This window comes from Schistocerca americana, chromosome X (assembly GCF_021461395.2).
Source record: "Schistocerca americana isolate TAMUIC-IGC-003095 chromosome X, iqSchAmer2.1, whole genome shotgun sequence".
NCBI classification, from domain to species: domain Eukaryota; kingdom Metazoa; phylum Arthropoda; class Insecta; order Orthoptera; family Acrididae; genus Schistocerca; species Schistocerca americana.
The window spans coordinates 574,679,485-574,702,445 of record NC_060130.1 but is presented as its reverse complement, the minus strand read 5'-3'; the positions used below and the strand labels follow the sequence as shown (position 1 = coordinate 574,702,445).

Sequence of the window (22,961 nt, the reverse complement as noted above, 5' to 3'; positions counted from 1 at the left end):
TGATTTTAGGCAGTCTGACGACTTTCTAGACCAACGACTTAAAGCAAGAGAACTTTAGCACTTTGGAAGAATGGTCGACTTTTTGTTATAGTTCTGGTTTAGTTTTACGGAATGGAAATTTGTGGTAAGATCGTATGGGATCAAACTGCTGAGGTCATCGGTCCCTAAGCTTACACACTACTTAATCTAACATAAACTAACTTACACCAAAGACAACACACACACCCATGCCCGAGGGAGGACTCGAACCTCCGACGGGAGAATCCGCGCGAGCCGTGACAAGGCGCCCTAGCCCGCGAGGCTACCCCACGCGGCTTTAAGGAATGATGTGGCCTCATGTTCACAAGTATTTTACTCAAAGTGACATTTGTAACGAAAACCTGCGCGCTTCTAAATGTGGTTGGTGTCCCATCTCTAATGGCCACACAGTCGATGGCAAGTTACCCCTAACAAACAAAATTAAGTTACGTTAATATAAAGAGCAGTTCAACCCGCTAAGAAGATACCAGTGATAAATTTCGGATATCATCTCAAAAATTGTCATATTTTTCAGTATCTAACTTTGTAAAATTGCATTTAATTTTATAAATAAAGTATTTTGCCCTTCCATTCGTTAATCCACTCCAACGGTTACCATCCGTGTAACATATTTGCCTGACGTTACCATTTTTCTGCTCATTAATTTTTTTTCTCACGCTTGTAGTCTTAAGTTGGTTCTTTGCGTCATTCAGGCAGACGAATGTCTTCAGATTTTTCAGTTTTCTTAGACCGGCCTGAACAATTACTAGTTGCTGAAGTTATGTCAACGGAACGTTTTCCTTTGTCTCTGACAGCTCGTCATGCCTTCTTACACCTTTAGTCCTTCCTCAGTTTACAGAAAAATGTATACATTAACATTGTTGTAGTAATTCCATTGTAACCAGGCAAACAAGTAAAAGTTACAGATATACGTATGTACGATATCAGCTGTTATTATTTCTAGCTGTATCACTGTTCTCTTTTCAGACGCATAATACTCCAGCGATATAAATAGTAACTTTCTTTTTCTTGCGTTGTTATTCAGCTTGTGGAGGACACCTCAGAGCTTCAAAGAAGGTTAAACATCTCTATTCTCATGCGAAATATGGAGATCATAGTTACGAAAATGGAGCGGACTGTGACTGGGCGATAGAAGCACAACCTGGATTAATCATTCACCTAACTTTCCTCACATTTGAACTGGAAGATGAGCAAGACTGTGGCTATGACTCCGTAGAAGTATTCTCTGGATTAGATTCCAGTGGTCCATCCTACGGCCGGTTTTGTGGTAATTCGGTGAGTAAAAGGATTTTTCTATACAATGCTCTGTAATTACCTATATCTTATATACAAACTGTCATGATACCTATTTTTATGATAATGAAGTCAGATTACCACAGATTAAGGAGTACACAAAGCTCTAATGAGCTCATGATGATAAATCTTGATGTGAAGAAAATGATTCCATTAACACAAAATTGCAACACTCATAAGAAATTAAGTGGAAACTGCTGACATTGAGAGATTAAACGATTTTGTTATAATTACGAATTACACCAGATAGGTGAAAGAGCTGACAGAAAAAATTCACTTTTGGTGGTGCATTGTTGAGTACCAGCACCTATACGACTGGGAAGAGAGCTGAAGTCCAGCTACATTCTCTAAACTACAGCTGTTACAACTGTCTCTAAATATTCCGGACATCAACAGGGGCACTTTTCACACCCGAAAATATCTCACATACTGTATGTTTTGGAACAGAGTGCAGAATGAGATCTATACGGACTGTAAATTTCAGGCAAGGAGATTCTTCTGTTGAGTACCTTGGAAAGAAATGAAAAAATAGCAGTCATTTGAGTGAACTGAGTTGTGTTCACAGAAGGAACCAGTCCGTATCAGGTCACGGTATCAGAACAAAATCAGTGATGGGCTCTAGAACTGAAACGAAATCCAAGTTGTGGTGAATTCATCAACAAGCGTAAGCCGAGAGGAACGAAACAAATAGCATGGTCATCTTACAGTAGAACTATGCTATTTAAGGGCGACGCATGATAATGCTTTGTGAACTGACTGCCGGTCACATGGCGGCGGGCCATTCGCCGACAGGTCGTTCGGATAGTGGAGGCATCTTTAACTTGATCTCTAAATCAATACCTCACTGGACGGAGACAAATCCCTGTCTACATTTAATCGTCACATGGGGCTAATACACTGATGTGACTAAAGCCATGGGATATCTCCTAATGTGTCGGACCTTCTCTTGCCTGGCGTAGTGCAGCAGCTGGAAGTTGCATGGATCCAACAAGTCGTAGGAAGTCCCATGCAGAAATATTGAGCCTTACTGCCTCTACAGCCGTCCGTAATTGTGAAAGCGTTGCCGGTGCAGAATTTTGTGCATGAACTGACCTCTGGATTATGTCCCATAAATCTTCGATTCGATTCATGCAGTGCAGTCTGGGTGGCCAAATCATGTTCTCCGATTGTCTAGAATGTTCTTCAAACCTACCTCAGTAGTTGTGGCCCGGTGACATTGCGCATTTTCATCCAAAAATCCAACAGTGTTTGAGAACATGAAGTCCATGAATGGTTGCAAATGGTCTCCAAGTAGCCGAATAGAACAATTCCCAGTCAATGATCTCCTCAGTTGGACCAGAGGACCCAATCCATTCCATGTTAACACAGCCAACATAATTATGGAGCCACCGCCGTCTTGTAAAGTGCTTGTTGACAACTTTGGTCTTTGGCTTCGTGGGTTCTGCGCCACACTCGACCCCTACCATTAACTCTCACCAACTGAAATCAGGACTCATTTCAAGGCCACGGTTTTCCAGTCATCAAGGGTCCAACCGAAATAGTCATGAGCCCAGGAGAGGCGCTGCGGGTGATGCTGTGCTGTTAGCAAAGGCACTCAACGTCGATTGACTGCTGCCACAGCCCATTAACGTCACATTTTGCTGTGCTGACGTAACGAATATGTTCGTTGTGAGGCCAACATTGATTTCTGTTAGCACTTACATGTCTCAAATGTTCAAATGTGTGTGAAATCTTATGGGACTTAACTGCTAAGGTCATCAGTCCCTAAACTTACACACTACTTAACCTAAATTATCCTAAGGACAAACACACACACCCATGCCCGAGGGAGGACTCGAACCTCCGCTGGGACCAGCCGCACAGTCCATGACTGCAGCGCCCTAGACCGCTCGGCTTTACAAGTCTACCCAAACGCCACTACTCTCGGTCGTTAAGTGAAGGCCGTCAGCCACTGAGCTAATGCCTGGAATTTGTTAATCTCGGCGCACTCCTAACCCTGCGGATCTCAGAATACTGAATTCCTGAATTATTTCCCAAACAGAATGTCCCATGTCCCATGTCAACAGCTACTCCGCATTCAGAGTCTGCTATCTCCCCTTCATGTGGCCATAATCACGCCTGAAATCCTTATAGGTGAATCATTTGAATATAAATGACAGCTCCGTCAGTGCACTGCTCTTTTATATGTAGTGTATACGATATTGCGACCATGTGGATATGCGCATATCGCCATCCCATGACTCTTGTCACCTCAGCGTGTTGACAGGATTTGTATGAGGTACGGGGAGAGCAGTGCTGGGGTCGGTGCTAATGGAACCTGTCACATGACAACATTCGGCCTCTTGCTGAGGATGGCATAAGTGGTCTGGGTGAAAGAGGGGCACAACTTCCATGAACTGCCTTTCTTCATTGGAGTCCTTCATGGCCCACTGCAGCTTACAGCAACGAAGAGCATCACAGAAACTTTGGGGCATATGTATGGGTAGGTGCCGCACGTAGTGACCGCTCGGTTTGAGGCGTCATGTCACGGATTGCGCGGCCCCTCCCGCCGGAGGTTCGTGTCCTCTCTCGGGCATGGGTGTGTGTGTTGTCCTTAGTGTAAGTTAATTTAAGTTAGTTTAAGTAGTGTGTAGAGAGGATATAAATGTAGACTGGCAATGGCAAGGAAAGCGTTTCTGAAGAAGAGGGATTGGTTAGCATCGAGTATAGATTTAACTGTCAGGAAGTCGTTTCTGAAAGTATTTGTATGGAGTGTAGCCATGTATGGAAGTGAAACATGGACGATAAATAGTTTGGACAAGAAGAGAATAGAAGCTTTCGAAATGTGGTGCTACAGAAGAATGCTGAAGATTGGATGGGTAGATCACGTAACTAATGAGGAGGTATTGAATAGAATAGGGGAGAAGAGGAGTTTGTGGCACAACTTGACAAGAAGAAGAGACCGGTTGGTAGGGCATGTTCTGAGGCATCAAGGGATCACAAATTTAGCATTGGAGGGCAGCGTGGAGGGTAAAAATCGTTGAAGGAGACCAACAGATGAATACACTAAGCAGATTCAGAAGGATGTAGGTTGCAGTACGTACTGGGAGATGAAGAAGCTTGCACAGGATAGAGTAGCATGGAGAGCTGCATCAAACCAATCTCAGGACTGAAGACCACAACAACAACAACAAGTAGTTTGTAAATCTAGGGACCAATGACCTCAGCAGTTTGGTCCCTTAGAAATTCACACACATTTGAACATGGGTAGGTATGTCAGAGTACGTCTAGTGACAAGGTGAGGAGCAGGTCTATGATTGTGGTTATTATGGCCCCATGTTATGTAACGAGTGGTTATTACGGCCCCAAGTTATGTAACGTGGGGGCACTGTTTGTGATGGTAGCAGCAGCCGTGGAAGGTTTCTGTGGCAAAGAGATGATCAGTATCGGCTGTGACGTGAAAAAGTTGACATTCCTGTGGCCAACTCCCCATGTCTAACAGAAAGTGTTAGCACAGATGTGAAAATTCCTCTGTTATCATGGTTATGTGCCAAACTCAGTGATTGCTTTGTCAACTTCAATAAGTAGAATATCGTGCAACGTCTACAGCAGTACAGAAGTTTTGAACTGATATGTGGTGAGGTGGCTAGTCAGTGCTTCCTCAGATGACGCTGACATCATGATCTTATGCATATGTGTCTTTTAGGTCTTGACTACCAGTCTACCTCTTACTTAGATACCAGGCGGATGGGAGTGGTGGCCAGGAGCGGCTATTATGTTGACAACAATCTTTGAACACAGAGGGGATGAACTGAGGACTGTTGTCTCAGGTAACAATGGGGTGTGCTCTTTCAGTAGTGAATCGGTGGACAAGACGCGGATTTCTGTGTTTGTATAGGTCTTTGACATATATACTAAGTAGGGAAGATTGAGAGAGTATCCATTGCAAACAGCCACATTGGTCTCTCCTCCTCCAGAGGTGTTTCAACTGAGGCTATGGAGAGAAATGCTTTGCATGGCCTGACTGGTTTTGGACCATATGCTCTCTGGTGGAACTTCTCCAATATTTTCAGTCGGATCATCGCGGTTTTGGAGGGACCATCCCAGTATCCTCTTAAAGTGATTTGTGGAAATCACAGGGAAGCTAAATCAAAATTACTCGTCAGCGATTTGAAACCTGGTTCTCTCGAATAAGAGTCTAACATCTTAAGCTGCAGCGATACATCGTCAGGTAATAAGGCTGGAAGCTCTGAAAGAGTTGAAAGCGTAGTGTCTGATTGCAGCTGATGTTAAGGAGGAAAGTGGGATAAGTTGAACTTACAGGTATGTGAGATATACAGGACTGAAAGGAAAATGATAGAAACAGAACATTGAAGTTGTAAAAAGAGTACTCTAATGAGTTTAAGAGAAATTTATATGGTTGGAACAATGGAATTGTCTTAGCAACAGCCTAAATTGGAGTGAACATCAGCTAAAGGCGAAGCTTGCTTAGTTGTGTGAGTAAGCATCTTTCACGTTTAAATGAAGCGTCAGAATGGATGGATGATTCCCAAGTGTGGAGCAGTGAAGCAACTGATGTTTAGCCATTCGTGAGGAAGTGAAGGAACTACATGAAATGTATTCGCAGGTGCGAATATGAACAACCATCACCCGTGTATTGATATGACGACAATGAAAATTTGTGCCGGACCAGGACTCGATCCTGGATCTCCCGCCTGTCGCGAGACAGACTATCCGAGCACACTTCACGACTATATCCAAATTTCGATCTGTCGCCGACCGTGTGCCTACATGCGTGTATCCATCCATGTCCGAAGGAACACTTATTGTTCTTCTGAACAACACAAGCACTGCAATATCGTAAACGAAGGAACTGTTCGGACGAAAGGAAGAGTCTCATCTGTACTTGACGTATAGCGTACAGTTTAAATCTTATTTTATTACTGAAGTGATAGTAACTTCGGATTTTACGAGGCCAAAACATTCATGGTGGTAGTATTCGTTACAGAGTAGCAGGTTTTACATGAGCGGGAGGTTTATAGCCTTCGGTAATGTGTTCAGTATACGTTATGAACTAAGGACAGCGAAAAGTTTGTTGTGCGGCTTCTCTAATTTGTGTCTAGAATTGACACACACATCATAGTTATTAACGAGGTGGACTTATAAAAATATGAAGAACTCAACGGGAAAATTAATGCTCACTTGACCAATAAATACAAAAAAACATGGTAAACATGTTAAAAACGTCGGGTACCAGCTACTCTATTTAAAGAATTAGCTACCGAAACAAATAATCTGCCTAGAAATGCTACATTAAGGTACTGACAACTAGAAAAGTGAATATGTAAATAAGAAGAGCAGATGGGATCTAATAGAGAGCATCATGACAGATACAGGGATTAGTGAACACAAAGTCATTGTAGCGAGACTCAAAACCATATCAACCAAAACCACTATAAATAAAAGCAAAATATATCGATTTAAAACAGCAGATAAAAATTCGCTTGGTGCCTTCCTAAGAGAGAGTGTCCATTCCTTCCAAGCTAATTATGTAAGTGTAGACCAGATATGGCTCAAATTCAAAGATACAGCATCGACAGCATAAGTTAATAAGAGACGGGACTGATCCACCATGGTACACAAAACACGTCAGGTCACTGAGAAATCAGAGCTCGAACGAAAAGATATAGGTGTTCCTTTTTCCCACGCGCCATTCGAGAGTGGAATGGTAGTGAAGTAGTATGAAAATGGTTCGATGAACCCTCTGCCAGGCACTTAAGTGTGATTTGCAGAGTAACTGTGTAGATGTAGAGCAACAATTTACTGGTCGCTAAATGGCTCTGAGCACTATGCGACTTAACTTCTGAGGTCATCAGTCGCCTAGAACTTAGAACTAATTAAACCTAACTAACCTAAGGACATCACACACATCCATACCCGAGGCAGGATTCGAACCTGCGACCGTAGCGGTCGCCCGGTTCCAGACTGTAGCGCCTAGAACCGCACGGCCACTGCGGCCGGCTACTGGTCGCTAAACCAGCTACTCTGTACTGTCAACTATTCTCCATGTATTCGAACGGAATGAATCACTCTAACATTGTTGCGCTGAACCAGTTTTGGTGAGAAGATCTATCAGTTTGTGACGCAGTTACTGTACCATTAACAGAGCCATAGTTTCTAACAAATGATTCAAACGGCCCTCAGCACTATGGGATTTAACATCTGAGGTCATCAATCCCCTAGAACTTCGAACTACTGAAACCTAACTAACCTAAGGATACCACACACATCCGTATCCGAGGCAGGATTCGAACCTGCGACCGTAGCGGTCGCGCTGTTCCAGACTGAAACGCCTAGAACCACTCGGTCACATCGGCCGTCTAGTTTCTAACAGCTGCGATATTAATACTTAAGAGTCTGGATCACGAGAGAGTGGTTGGATTACCACTCATTGAAATGTCGGATACCTTACGCAATATCGACTAAATGTTAGTTTTGCCTCATGTGAAAATAATGTACGTACCAATTCATAAATTTTATTATGTGATATTGCTGTCGTTTGCATAAAACTCATCACTGTCGGAAGTAATTACACTACTGGCCATTAAAATTGCTACACCACGAAGATAACGCTCTACAGACGTGAAATTTAACCGACAGGAAGAAGATGCTGTGATATGCAAATGATTACCTTTTCAGAGCATTCACACAAGGTTGGCGCCGGTGGCGACACCTACAACGTGCTGACATGAGGAAAGTTTCCAACCGATTTCTCATACACAAACAGCAGTTGACCGGCGTTGCCTGGTGAAACGTTGTTGTGATGCCTCGTGTAAGGAAGAGAAATACGTCCCTTAACGTTTCCGACTTTGATGAAGGTCAGATTGTACCCTATGGCGATTGCGGTTTATCGTATCGCGACATTGCTGCTCGCGTTCGTCGAGATCCAATGACTGTTAGCAGAATATGGAATCGGTGGGTTCAGGAGGGTAATACGGAACGCCGTGCTGGATCCCAACGGCCTCGTATCACAAACAGTCGTGATGACAGGCATCTTATCCGCATGGCTGTAACGGATCGTGCAGCCACGGCTCGATCCCTGAGTCAACAGATGGGGACGTTTGCAAGACAACAATCATCTGCACGAACAGTTCGGCGACGTTTGCAACAGGACGAACTGTCAGCTCGGAGACCATGGCTGCGGTTACCCTTGACGCTGCATCACAGAAAGGAACGCCTGCGATGGTGTACTCAGTGACGAACCTGGGTGCGCGAATGGGAAAACGTTATTTTTTCGGATGAATCCAGGTTCTGTTTACAGCATCATGATGGTCGCATCCGTGTTTGGCGACATCGCGGTGAACGCACATTGGAAGCGTGTATTCGTCATCGCCATTTTGGCGTTATCACCCGGCGTGATGGTATGGGGTGCCATTGGTTACACGTCTCGGTCACCTCTTGTTCGCACTGACGGCACTCTGAACAGTGGACGTTACATTTCAGATGTGTTACGACCCGTGGCTCTACCCTTCATTCGTTGCCTGCGAAACCCTACATTTCAGCAGGATAATGCACGGCCGCATGTTGCAGGTCCTGTACGGGCCTTTCTGGATACAGGAAATGTTCGACTGCTGCCCTGGTCAGCACATTCTCCAGACCTCTCACCAACTGAAAACGTCTGGTCAATGGTGGCCGATCAACTAGCTCGTCACAACACGCCAGTCACTACTCTTAATGAACTGTGGTATCGTGTTGAAGCTGCATGGGCAGCTGTGCCAGTACACGCCATCCAATCTCTGTTTGACTCAATGCCCAGGCGTATCAAGGCCGTTATTATGGCCAGAGGTGGTTGTTGTAGGTACTGATTTCTCAGGATTTTTGCACCCAAACTGCGTTAAAATGTAATCACATGTCAGTTCTAGTATAATATATTTCTCCCATGAAAACCCGTTTATCATCCTCATTTCTCCTTAGTGTAGCAATTTTAATGGCCAGTAGTGTAGCTGAGTCGGAACCATTCGTGTGAGTAACATTACAATCTAACTTACAAATGGTGCATTTTATTTCCACAACATGTTTATTTAATATCAGTTTTTGTGGCTGAGATCGCTAATGCACACTAGCGAGATCGTGAGCTGGGTGGAAGTAGCCGGTTATAAAAGTTAAGAAAAAAAGATAAAGTTCCAGAATTTGGCCAGAAAGGAGACTTTGCGCCAATGAAAATTTACAAATGTGGGTAAATTCAGGGCTAACATGTGCAGAACAGTACTTTAATATTCTACTAGGCACTCCATCATAACCATGAGAGTCCTTAGTCTTCAGTGATTTAATTATATACTCAATCTCCCCGTTGTCTGTATCACAGAAGAGTATTTCAGACATCAATCTCGGAAAGGCATTTGCGAAGAAAGTTATATGATCCTTGTAGTAACTAGATTTTTATTTAATTCAACAGCAACATTCAGAAAATGATTGTTAAATACTGTACATATATCTGATTTATCAGTAACAGAAATATTTTACTACGAACTGACTTTATATCTTCGACCTTGTGCTGCTGACCAGACACTTCCTTCACAACTGACCTGTGAATAGTAACGTTTTTAAGCACCTTATAGTACTGTTTGTAATGGACTGCTGTAGCTTGATTGTGGCTACTTCTAACATATTGATACAGTTCCCACTTTGTTCTACATGAACCCTTACCGCACTAGTCAGCCACCCGGGCTGCCTATTACTGCTAGTACCCTGTTTAGAACGCTCTAAAGGAAATCATCTCTCAAAGAGCATGAGAAATGTGTTAAGGAAAACATTATATTTATCATCTATGTTACCGGCTATATAAACACCCTGCCACTCTTGTTCCTTGACAAGGTTTAAAAAACTCTCTATTGCTGTTGGATTCACTTTCCGACATAGTTTGTAAGTACATCTGACATTTGTTTGAGTACAAAAGCCTTTTAGTGTTAAAATTTGTGCATCATGGTCTGAAATGCCATTCACACTTTTACTAACGAAATACCCATCTAGTAATGAAGAATGAATAAAAATACTTTCTATGGATGTGCTACTGGTCCCCTGCACCCTAGTTGGAAAAACTACAGTCTGCATCAGGTCATATGAATGTAGGAGATCTACCAACATCCTTTTCCTTGCACCATCATATACAAAATTTATAATGAAGTCACCACAAATAACTAATTTCTGGTACTTCCTACAAAGTGAATCAAGAACCCTCTCTAGCTTGAGCAGAAATGTTCTGAAGTCAGAGTTAGGGGACCTATAAACAACAACAATTAGAAGTTTAGTTTCACTAAATTCCACTGCTCCTGCACAACATTCAAATATCTGTTCAGTGCAGTGCTGTGATACATCTATGGACTCAAATGGAATACTGTTTTTTTACGTACATTGCCACTCTTCTACCCCACAAGGAACTCTTTGAAAAACAACCAGGTAATCTGTATCCTGGCAAAGGAAGTCTCTGAATTGTCAAATTATTTAAGTGGTGATCAAACATACCAATAATTTGATAGTCAACATCTATGAGCAGTTCACTAACTTTATCTCTAATACCTCTTATATTTTGTTGAAATATGCTAATTCCTTCTCTACTTGGAAACATGACATCCTCTGAAGGTGAGCCTGTAATTAGAGGGACTTTCTGTAAGCAGGTATACCTATCAGTTGACTTCATTCTAAGGAAGGTGCAGCTCTAACACCAACTATTCAGGAATTTCTCCACGAGTGATCCCACCACCACCCACTACACTGTCACCTATAAGCATTCGCAGCCTCCCCTTCCCATACCTACCCAGGTGCAGGCTATGCCTAGTGAAACCTGATCTGCTGATAGACCCAACTGGCAGCACTGAAATGTGACTCATGCCCTCTGCCATCAGCGCTCTCTCCAGCCCCATGTTAATGCGCCAAACAGCTATATTAAGATGAGGCCGATATAATGCTGAAACAGTTGCACAAAATGTACATTAGTGCCACTAGTTTCAGTAGTTATCTTTAGCAGCTCACCACCTACATCATATTCCGCAGTATTGTGGCAAGGGGGGTTCTGTGCCACTCTGCATTGTCGCCAGATGTATCCAAGATGGCGGCGATGACGTCAACCAAGATGGCTACCTGTAGACTTGACAACAGTGCAAGACATCATCCAAGATAGTGGCTATGACGTCAGCTGATTACACATGTACTGTTATCCAAGATGGCAGCTTTTGGCAGGAAGAAGCTCAATTCTGCTACCTCCACTAACCTAACCCCCCTCCCCTCCCCTCCACCAGAAAAATGGCGGGAAGTTCAAATTCCAGTAGGATAATGCATCACACCTAAGAAAATGGTGGGTCAGTTGGGTTACCTCCACTAACCTAAGTCATCTGACCGCAACTTCTTCCTATGAAATGGCACCAAGTTAGAATTTTGGCTGCAAAGAATGGTCAATTCGCGTATCTCTATTAAACTAAAAAATGGCGCGAAAGAAAGAACTCTTTGACTAACCTCAGTCACCTGACCACCACCTCATCCTAAGAATTTGTGGGAAAAGGACTCGACCAGTGCTGGACATAAGTTCTTATTTATACAATTTCATGCAGTACGGTCATCCAGTGTGTTTACCACGAGGTCTGACTCCAACTGACTTATTACACAGCGCCACCACGAGAGTGCACTGTCATCAAAGATGGCAGCCATGACGTCAGGTGATGACGCAACTACCGTAATTCAAAATGGGGGCAAACAGCGTATTCACCATTAGGCCTAGTACAAATTGGCACCACCAGAGAGCACTACCGTAATGTCACAGACACACTGATAGGGTTCCACACCCAAAATCCAAGATGGCGGCAGCAGGAAATTTAAAGAGTGCCATGCATGAAAATTCTTTCCATAATGGAGCCTGTTTACGAAAATTGCGCAGAATACTACGAATGCACGCTTCCCAGCGGTCCTTACATGATGCCCTTCCTGCTCTCAACATACGCAAATGGTCTCACAGCTATGTAGAGACTCCTATATCTCAGCACAAAGAATGTCTTGTGAATGAATCGAGCATTATGATTGGCCCTTATCGAATTTACCCACCGAATTACTGATGTCGTCGGTATTGAAGCACGATCAACCTTTTCTTTCTTTCTGCAGATGAGACTTTCAGCAGTAAAATTATTTTGCACAGATAGCTAAATTGCATTTACAGTTAAACCCACAAAGTTGTCTCCAGATCATCAAACACATACTAGACTCACTAGAATATCAGAAGCCAGGAACATATTTACCAGTGTAACTACAATTAAATATTAGAATTCCTGCTACAGTCTGACAGCAATCGATGTACAGGTAATGTCTCCGTGTGATGGCTGTGCTTGCGGAACGAATCTCAGTGCCTATAGCGCACATACTTTTCCACGCAAAAATCTTTCTCATACCCTCACAGATATCGATGTGCAGACTCTACACGTCCCTCACGATAGCACAAGCAGTCACCTTCCCCTGTCATGCCACAACATAAACCGCAGTAACTTTACAATGCAATATATACACGTTTTACACAACATAAGCGACAGTAACTTTACAGTGCAATATATACATATTTTAAACAAAGAGAGCAATTATCTTTTATATCTGTACAGCACCCAAAAAATTATGGTAAGCTTACACTCAATCCGGCTATATCTCACAATTCCCCTTGTCCTAGGGAAGCACCGTCCACTTTTCATTCATTTTACGGATGTGACTTTCAGCAGCAAAAAAGCTGTTTTACACTGATCGCCATATTGCACCAACAACTGAGCCTTGCTAAGTGCCATACATATAGTCAAATACGGAAAGACTCTTACTCAATTACACTGCTCTCCCAGAGAGAACAAGAGCTTGAATATTATAGCGTGAAATAGATCTCCAACGAAGCAATATATCACTGCATATCGTGTCGATGTAGTAAACATGCAATTCATATCCTCCACCATACAAAATCATCACTCTCGGAACTGTTGTGCAAAGACTGGCCTGCTTCCCCCTAGAAACAAACGCGTTACTGTTTCTGGTCCGGACCTGCTTCCCTGCTTGCTTTTTTTCTACACCCATCTCCAGACTCTGCGATTACAAGAACAAATATATTTTTGCATGGTTTGCACACAGCTGTATCCTACCGATCGCTCACACAACATAATTCCATAAATGCTGACTGGGGATTATTTCTATACTAACCTGAAACTTTAGCTAGGTGGAGCGTTTTCTACACCGCTGAGTAACTAGAAACAAACAGACGAAAAATGCTAATTCCACACACGAATACTGATCTCGGTGATGTAACAGATTTGAAATCATCCCTATAATTTACAATGTCAACTAAGGTGCTTTTCATGTCTAGAGAACCGGCTAACATGTCTTCCACATGCTAGATGCACACCCCCCAATCGATCTTCTATCAACTAAATAAAGGCACCAAATGTGCAGAAGCAGTCTACCAGACAACTTACATGGGGCAGAATAACAGTCCAGTGCAAACGCACCTCCATACACAATCTTCTCCAATTTCCACTTGATCACGAGAAGCCCAACACATACTAAGTATTAGTTTGGTATTCGGTCGTCTAGGGGATGGCAAAGTTAACTCACATACATTCCTATACTCCAACAGGCCTCTGCATTTGGATGGCTCCTGCCGTTAATGGGAATCGTTAATCATTCCAGCACAGGTCACCGTTGATGCAGGCAGAGCACACACAGGTAGAACCAATCATTCTAAGAAATCGGTCACATATATTTTATTCCTCTACTTACAACTAAATGTTACGATCACGGTCTCAATTCAACAGCATTCGACAATGAATGAAGTATTGGACGTACACCCTGCTGAAAGCTGGGGCTCTGGAAACAGAAATATCTGTACTGTACTTAGACTATAGAACAATACTTTAGAGTTGATAGCTCGGTTGATTTATGCAAAAATGCGTCCACCTCCAATCGTCCGCAGCTCCATCACACATAAAAATCATTTGTTTCTTGTTCTTCTCAACTGTGTGCTATTACATCACAGCACTTTGAAATCTGTTACTATACATCAATAAACAGTGCTAAGCTCCTCAACATGGGTACATCTCGAGATAGGTGAGGACTCAAACAGCTCCATTAATTCACGAGACGTGGAGTGTCGCAGTCTTCTTCTGGTTGGTTCCTGATTAATTCGATAAAGGTACTGCAGGACTGGTTGGCCAATGACAGTGTGAGGAAAGTTTTTCACTCTCTAATTTTACCCTAAGATGGCGAGAATGCTCTGTGACTCCCATACATTGAGAGATAGATTGTAAATTAAACATTATGCTCGAGGTGATAGAAATATTTGCAGCGCTGTCTGGCATACTTTGATGATTTATGTGCTCCAGAATTAACACCGAATGGGCATACTACACAGTCATCTATCCATGTTCACAATGATACTTGCAAAGTGGAGAAAGGGTGGTTTAGCTATGATACTGAAACTGGGGAAACATGCTGTTACATCACTGACTGGTGCTGAAACTGTAAAATTGTTAAAATTGTTCACGCTTCAACTGCGATGCTTATTATTAGAGCACATCAATGGTGTCTTATCCATCCCATCTGTGTAGTGGCACGTTGTTGGTTACCTCATGATTGACTGATACAATTTACTAGAGTTCAACTTGGTTATTATTTTAGATAGCCATTTGGCTTCAGTATAACATTTAGAATGTTGATAGATGCACTTGCAATGGTATGTAGCTACGCGCAGTAATGTGTCAGCCACACGTCATGCATGGTCTGTTACAATTGCTAGAGAGAAAGCAGCCTGTGCTATGCTGGAACGGATTTCTACAGCGTCGCTCGGCAATAAGCTCTTCGCCGGACCGCAGGTACAGTCAGCGTTCACACCAGCAGCTTTGAACACGTGCGCATGGCCAACCTTGGAGCGTCTGCACTTTGTATATACGTCTTTGCTCCTGTCCGGAAGTGTCATCAACGGCGCCTAGGTGAACACGTATTTTGAGTGTAATTTCTCAGGTGTTAAGTATGAAAGGGATGGCACCACCTCATGCATGCGGGACCCGAATGGGATTACTTTGCGAGTGTGTCTGTAGGCTGTGCTAGGCGCTATTTGGACAGTTTATGAATACTGAGCGTGTCTACACATGACTGTGCTGCATTATTAAGGAGCAGTTTGCAGGTCTGTACTGATATTATTTCGGTGTAGTAGTTTGCGCGTGTGTAGGCTGTGGAATGAATTACTTCGATAGTTTACAATTAGCAAGCATGTCTATTGCATAATTTATGAGTAGTTTGCAGGTCTGCAGACTGTGTGGTGTGACCCCAAGCAGTTTGGAGCGTGTGTTTTGTATCAGTGTAATAAACATACTCCAATACTAAATAAATTGTTCGAAAATAAATAAAGTATATTCTTTCCTGACTCCACTAGCCCCGGGCAGGCTGAGTCCTTTTCTCACCAATCCCTAGGAAGAGGTGGCGGTCGGGTGACTTAGGTTAGTGACGGTAGTCCAAGTGACCTATCTTCCCACGAGTTTCTGAAGTTGGTAGAGAAATCCCAAGTGACCTTACTTCCCACCAGGGGAGTGTGCCACTTGCATCATCAACTGACGTCACGGGCGCCATCTTGGATTACGTCATGCGCTGTGCACGTTCGTGTATGTTAGTGCACATTAGTACTCTTTAGTACATGTTCGTGTGCGTTAGTACACGTTAGTGCACATTAGTACAGTTAGTACACGTTTGTACACGTTTGCCTGCCAATATGGTTTGGTGAGAGGACGTGGCGGTCGGTTGAGGATCGTCGTGGAGTCTTTAACTATTTCCTTCCAAGTTCAGGTGGGCGTGGCACTCGCGAAAACCTGACAAAATTGTAATTTCCCACCTGGGAGTGGGTGTGACACTTTTTGAATTTCCCGCCACCACCATCTTGGATCTGGTGTGGGAACCTTATCAGTACGTCTGTGACGTCACGGTGACTCCCAGTATGGAAACAGCCTCAAAATGCCCATTACAACTTCCAGATGACAGCAAAGTGGCATTGCAGCACTTCAGGACTTTATAGATTGACAGTGGCATATCTCTTTGTCTGAGTTAAGATTTATCATACATTTAGATAATAGCGAGGCTAGAGTGATACAAACGTCAGAATTTTTTGTTGTGTCTCAACTCTTTCCCATCCAAGAGGAAGGGTGTTTCTATGCATCTTAATGAACTGACTCGACTAATTTTAAGTGATCAGCCATTGTAAGACAACCATTAGCACACTTGTCGATTTTCCTTATGTATATAGATTCTGTATTTTATAATCATTTTAAATATACAATAGTTTCCATGACATAGGTCTGCTTTAGAATGAACATGTGATGTTTAAACCATTGTGAGGAGTTAAATAGCATATTACTTCATTATTGTAAGTAAAAACGCTGAAGACCAACTCATTAAGGTCTGAGAAATAATAACTCTGTGACAGAGACTACAAATGTCATCTCATAAACTGAATTAATTCCAAATATCTCGTATACCATTACACTTGTTGAGGCTAACGTGCACATTAAGGGAAAATGCATCCTTGTGGAGATCTCATTCAGAATTCATGTACTCCATTTTTCTTATTCTTTATCACTAGGCGAGCACAGAGCTCGAAGTGAGTGTACAGTTGCGATAGCACAAATATATAACTCTTCATGTTTCTTTAATGTAACATATTTGTGAGGAAAATATTTACAGTTCAGGAACTCCCTCCCTACTCTCTGTCAGTCAAAGTCTGTGTTTCATCAGTTATCAATAAAAACAGTGATCAGCTATTTTAATTTTTAGATATTGGCGAAATAATGTCACATAATCGCTTACTTATTTATCAACAACTTTGTTTTAATTACGTTATTCACAACATTAACTATTTTCTTGATGTTTTCTGCATTTAAAAAGTTAAAATCATATTATATTTATATGAAATGAACATTTTCTAAATGTTCCATCCGTAATACAAACATTTTCAACTCATTTGTTTGATTTGTTTTTCAGAACCCAACTGATATAGTTTCCATGACGGAAAGTTTATTAGTCAGATTTCGATCAGATGATAGCATAGTAAGTAAAGGATTCTCTGCTTCCTATTCAGCTATTGAAAATAATGACTCAGGTGGCCATACCTTATAAACTTTGAATGCTGCACAACAGAAGTTGATGTTGGCGCTGAATTCTTATACATTTCATGAAGCAAAGTGATCAGAAGAATTTTACTTCTTTCCAGAGAGTATTGGTACCAATGTGAGAAACCTTATGGCAGTTATAGTTGATATTAATACAGAGTGATTCTCATTGACAAACGATTTCAGTATGGGAGGAAAACATGTATTTTGATGAGAAGATTTCTAGGGATTGTTCAAGACTCAAATAAAAGAACATATTAAATAACTAAGAATAGTTAACCAGTGTTATCAAAATGTGAAACTTTTGTTGATAATAATTAGAAGGGCTTCCATAATGTCCTCCTCCTTGTCCAGCCAGTCACAGTAAGAAGCCTAAATATGGAGGTGGATCAATATGAACTCAGTAATTTTTTTTCTGGCCATGTCAGAACATGAATCACGTGTTTATCAAAACTTTTATATTGTGATGGAATGTCAATGGTATTCAGCTTCAGACTTACAACATTTAATACATAGAACATATCCATGCCATCACTCCTCGCAGTATTTGATATTTTTTCTGTGCCATATTATTTTATATGTTGATTATATACTTTTAGAATCGTTAACATTTACTTTCAGAGGTCATGCTATAGCCTACAACTATGTTAGTTTCTCTGTAGTTATATTCGTTAATCAGTGCTCCTTTCTGTTACTAATAACATGAATTCAACTATTCTCAAGGCATTGTATATTGATTTATTCCATTTACTTGTCAACTGCAGATTTTATTGTCATAAAATGTGATGCTGTTATTCAAGAAATGAAGTTCCATGCTACAAAACAAATTTATGTAATAACTTAAAAACTGAAGAACTGCCAGCTAAAGTAAAATATTTCGATTTCTTTTATCATGAAGCAAAGTCTTAGTCACTGAGTTAGCAAGAATTATTTTACACCCCTAGATGGACATGTGTGGCCAATTTCGTAATATTGACAGATGCAGTGTTCACAAATTGATGTAAATATATTTATGCCATGGAAATATTCCATATCATCATTAACAGTCTCATTAAAAATTGTCTTTAGTTAGCTTTTCGATAATGCTATTTCATAGAGTAATATGTTATTTATTTCTTTTTTAATAATTTTATTAATTACTAAGGTAATAAGTATTAAAATAATCTTTTTGTATTATGTTTTTCATTTTCTGTGGATTACAAAACAGGTGTGACTGGACAGCAGATATATGAACAATTGTGACAAAATATGGTGTCTTCTCTCACCTAGTTTATCTTTGAGCTGATGTGGCATTATTTCATCATTAAATGATGATAAAAAGGTGAAGTTTCAAAGAATCGGTTTTAATTGATAGGCAGGTTATAAACTCTGTGGAATTACTTAATATTTGCGCTCTAAATACACAACATAATCTGCTGACCATCTCACAGAATAAATATAAGAACACACATTTCTTTCTCTGTCAGAATATTTCCTGTTTGACTAATTTCATTTATCCTTTGTCCAAAATAGACTATTAAAATTTTCTAACAAATCTACTGATTATCCAGAAGTTGAAATAAAATTACTTGAAACCAAAATAACTGTTATTCATTTCAAACCAACCGTTTAGTAACTGAACTGAATGCCACAGCAGGAATAAATATTGTATGTGACTCTGTGTTAACTATATACTATACTGTATAGTTATTTCAGTATCACATCTAGTCATACAGCAAAAACTACTGAACTGTATTTGTCATACAAGTTTAGGAGAAAGGGTTACACTGTTACTATAATTATTTATGTATCAGCAGTGTGATGAATATATTTGCTGCTGATCTAGTTGCTGCAGATGGTAATGAAGGAGCTGTTGCATTAGAAGAACACAGTTTTAAGAAAAAGTTTTTTAATTTTTGTAGTTACAGATATCTCTACATATGTTGAAAAGTGTTACTTTCTTAAATAAATAATGTTTTAATCATAACTCAAACTTTTACTGGAGGGTTCAGAGTCTAATCGTATATGTATGTGATCATTCCACACATCGGTAAAGAACTATGACAGGTTATAATGGGGACCACCGTGACAGACTTAATAATGTAGCTGAAGAGAATTTAGGAGATTCAGCTTTGCACAATCTGAAATAATGTCACAGAACAAGTGAGAGGCATATAGTTTGAGTGAAGAGTTTTATAATTTGACGTTTTTTCTGCACTCAACACAGATTATCAAACAATAAGAATTTTTCTTAGTAACACAAGCACAGAGACTGTTTGTCTACAGGTACATCCTAGAAAAAACTTAACTTTATTTCCTATATGCAAAAAATACAGTTAGTGAAAGAGCAGTTCTTTAATTTTCTACATCAGTGGCAAATTTACGGAACTGCCCCTAATGAACAGAATAAACAACTTTCTAGTCTTCACGTTTCTAATTCAAACACCATTTTTAAACGATCAGGAAATACTTCTCAAACAATTTTACCTTTCTGCCAGGAATAATAGAAAAGTTTTGTATTAAAGTAATATTCAGGGTTAGTAGTGTCCCCAGAACTGTCGAAATAATTACTGACTTAAAATCAGGTTCTACACATATGTTCTTTCGCTATTCAAAACACAGTCATGCCATAGTTCCTCTTTTCGTTGTTGTGGTCCGAGGATACGCGATTTGCATAATTTTGTATTCCACATACACTCCTGGAAATGGAAAAAAGAACACATTGACACCGGTGTGTCAGACCCACCATACTTGTTCCGGACACTGCGAGAGGGCTGTACAAGCAATGATCACACGCACGGCACAGCGGACACACCAGGAACCGCGGTGTTGGCCGTCGAATGGCGCTAGCTGCGCAGCATTTGTGCACCGCCGCCGTCAGTGTCAGCCAGTTTGCCGTGGCATACGGAGCTCCATCGCAGTCTTTAACACTGGTAGCATGCCGCGACAGCGTGGACGTGAACCGTATGTGCAGTTGACGGACTTTGAGCGAGGGCGTATAGTGGGCATGCGGGAGGCCGGGTGGACGTACCGCCGAATTGCTCAACACGTGGGGCGTGAGGTCTCCACAGTGCATCGATGTTATCGCCAGTGGTCGGCGGAAGGTGCACGTGCCCGTCGACCTGGGACCGGACCGCAGCGACGCACGGATGCACGCCAAGACCGTAGGATCCTACGCAGTGCCGTAGGGGACCGCACCGCCACTTCCCAGCAAATTAGGGACACTGTTGCTCCTGGGGTATCGGCGAGGACCATTCGCAACCGTCTCCATGAAGCTGGGCTACGGTCCCGCACACCGTTAGGCCGTCTTCCGCTCACGCCCCAACATCGTGCAGCCCGCCTCCAGTGGTGTCGCGACAGGCGTGAATGGAGGGACGAATGGAGACGTGTCGTCTTCAGCGATGAGAGTCGCTTCTGCCTTGGTGCCAATGATGGTCGTATGCGTGTTTGGCGCCGTGCAGGTGAGCGCCACAATCAGGACTGCATACGACCGAGGCACATAGGGCCAACACCCGGCATCATGGTGTGGGGAGCGATCTCCTACACTGTCCGTACACCGCTGGTGATCGTCGAGGGGATACTGAATAGTGCACGGTACATCCAAACCGTCATCGAACCCATCGTTCTACCATTCCTAGACCGGCAAGGGAACTTGCTGTTCCAACAGGACAATGCACGTCCGCATGTATCCCGTGCCACCCAACGTGCTCTAGAAGTTGTAAGTCAACTACCCTGGCCAGCAAGATCTCCGGATCTGTCCCCCATTGAGCATGTTTGGGACTGGATGAAGCGTCGTCTCACGCGGTCTGCACGTCCAGCACGAACGCTGGTCCAACTGAGGCGCCAGGCGGAAATGGCATGGCAAGCCGTTCCACAGGACTACATCCAGCATCTCTACGATCGTCTCCATGGGAGAATAGCAGCCTGCATTGCTGCGAAAGGTGGATATACACTGTACTAGTGCCGACATTGTGCATGCTCTGTTGCCTGTGTCTATGTGCCTGTGGTTTTGTCAGTGTGATCATGTGATGTATCTGACCCCAGGAATGTGTCAATAAAGTTTCCCCTTCCTGGGACAATGAATTCACGGTGTTCTTATTTCAATTTCCAGGAGTGTATTTTATGAACACATCTTAAATAAGGTAAAGTTTTGGCATGCAGAAATTCACCACAGACAATGAACTTAAGTGTTGGAAATGGTGCGTGTAATGCTCCTCTTCAAACAAATTGACAACAATCGACGCATATGACAGATATGTCCTAACCTTTTCAGACGATAACAGATGATTATGATTTTTGTGCTTTTGGTGTGTGTTCTACTTAGGACTCGGATGTTTGGAACACATTCGTGTCATATTATCTTCGGAACACATTCAAATATGCAGTGGTGGGAAAACTTGAGTCTCTTACGTCACAGTGGTAGGTATTGCATTCTTCGCAAATATCAAGCATGTGATGTGATAATGTTTCGAAAGTAGTAAGTGTTTTGTATAACTCTCCGCTCTCAGCTTAACTAAGTTAGAGGTATGTCAACGTAGTTAGCTCCCAATCCTATCGAACCTTTTGAGGAACTTCAAATGTGTGTGAAATCTTATGGGACTTAACTGCTAAGGTCATCAGTCCCTAAGCTTACACACTACTTAACCTAAGCTATCCTACGGATAAACACACACACCCATGCCCGAGGGAGGACTCGAACCTACGCCGGGACCAGCCGCACAGTCCATGACTGCAGCGCCTGAGACCTCTCTGCTAATCCCGAGCGGCTGAAGAACTTCGTAAGTGAATTATTAAACAGCAGGAAAAGATTTGTACAGAATATTTTTTTTTGTATTCTGTGATTTCAAGATAGTTTGTGAAGCTCGCAGAATTGGTAACACTGTTCATTCTTCCTGTTGAAGCGAAAGGAAGGAAGATTGGGGTTTAACGTTCCATCTACAACGAGCTCATTAGAGACAGAACAGAATCTCTGAGATACGCTAGAGAAGGAAATCGGCAGTGTCTTTCTTAAAGGAATCACCCCGTCATTTGCCGTACAAACTTTTGCGAAACCATGGGCAGCTTCAATCTGGATCGTCGGACAGGAATTTGAGCCCACATCCTCCTGCACGCGATTTCAGTGCCTTACCACTGAACCTCCTCGATCTGTCCCTTGAACAGAGATTCGAACAAAACAGCTCTTTCATTTCAGCTTCATGGTTCTGGCATCAGAGACTGTATGAAGTTCCAGGGTTGGAGACATGAACGTCTGATGTAAATCACATATACAAGCCGTATTCTCCCGCAGTCTCGTTAACTGTGATCGAGTCACGCCTTGGGCTGGACTTTAATTCTAAATATGTCGTTATTGTATACGTGCCCTCACCAATTACAGAATGAATGATGGGAAAACTTGCGCATATATCAGAACAAAGGTAGGTAGTTCAATGGCTAAGTATCTGAAAGCCAATGAGAAAATAAAAGGAACAACTTCCTACGTAGCGCAAAACCATTTCCTCACAAAATAGT

General features: G+C 42.1%; 1 protein-coding gene across 2 annotated transcripts in view; it reads left to right on the top strand.

Annotated features, from left to right (window-relative positions):
* The window catches only part of LOC124555244 (tolloid-like protein 1), a 584,842-nt gene extending 565,769 nt beyond the window's left edge, over nt 1–19,073 (top strand). The window contains exons 16-17 of one of the 2 annotated variants that reach the window (XM_047129105.1): nt 1,064–1,314; nt 17,347–19,073. In XM_047129105.1, the coding sequence (XP_046985061.1) occupies nt 1,064–1,314; nt 17,347–17,481 (386 nt within the window). In that variant the 3' untranslated portion in view covers nt 17,482–19,073. The remainder of the gene's footprint in view (nt 1–1,063; nt 1,315–17,346) is intronic. The other variant, XM_047129104.1, reaches the window with a different exon arrangement.
* The last annotated feature ends 3,888 nt before the right edge of the window (nt 19,074–22,961 follow it).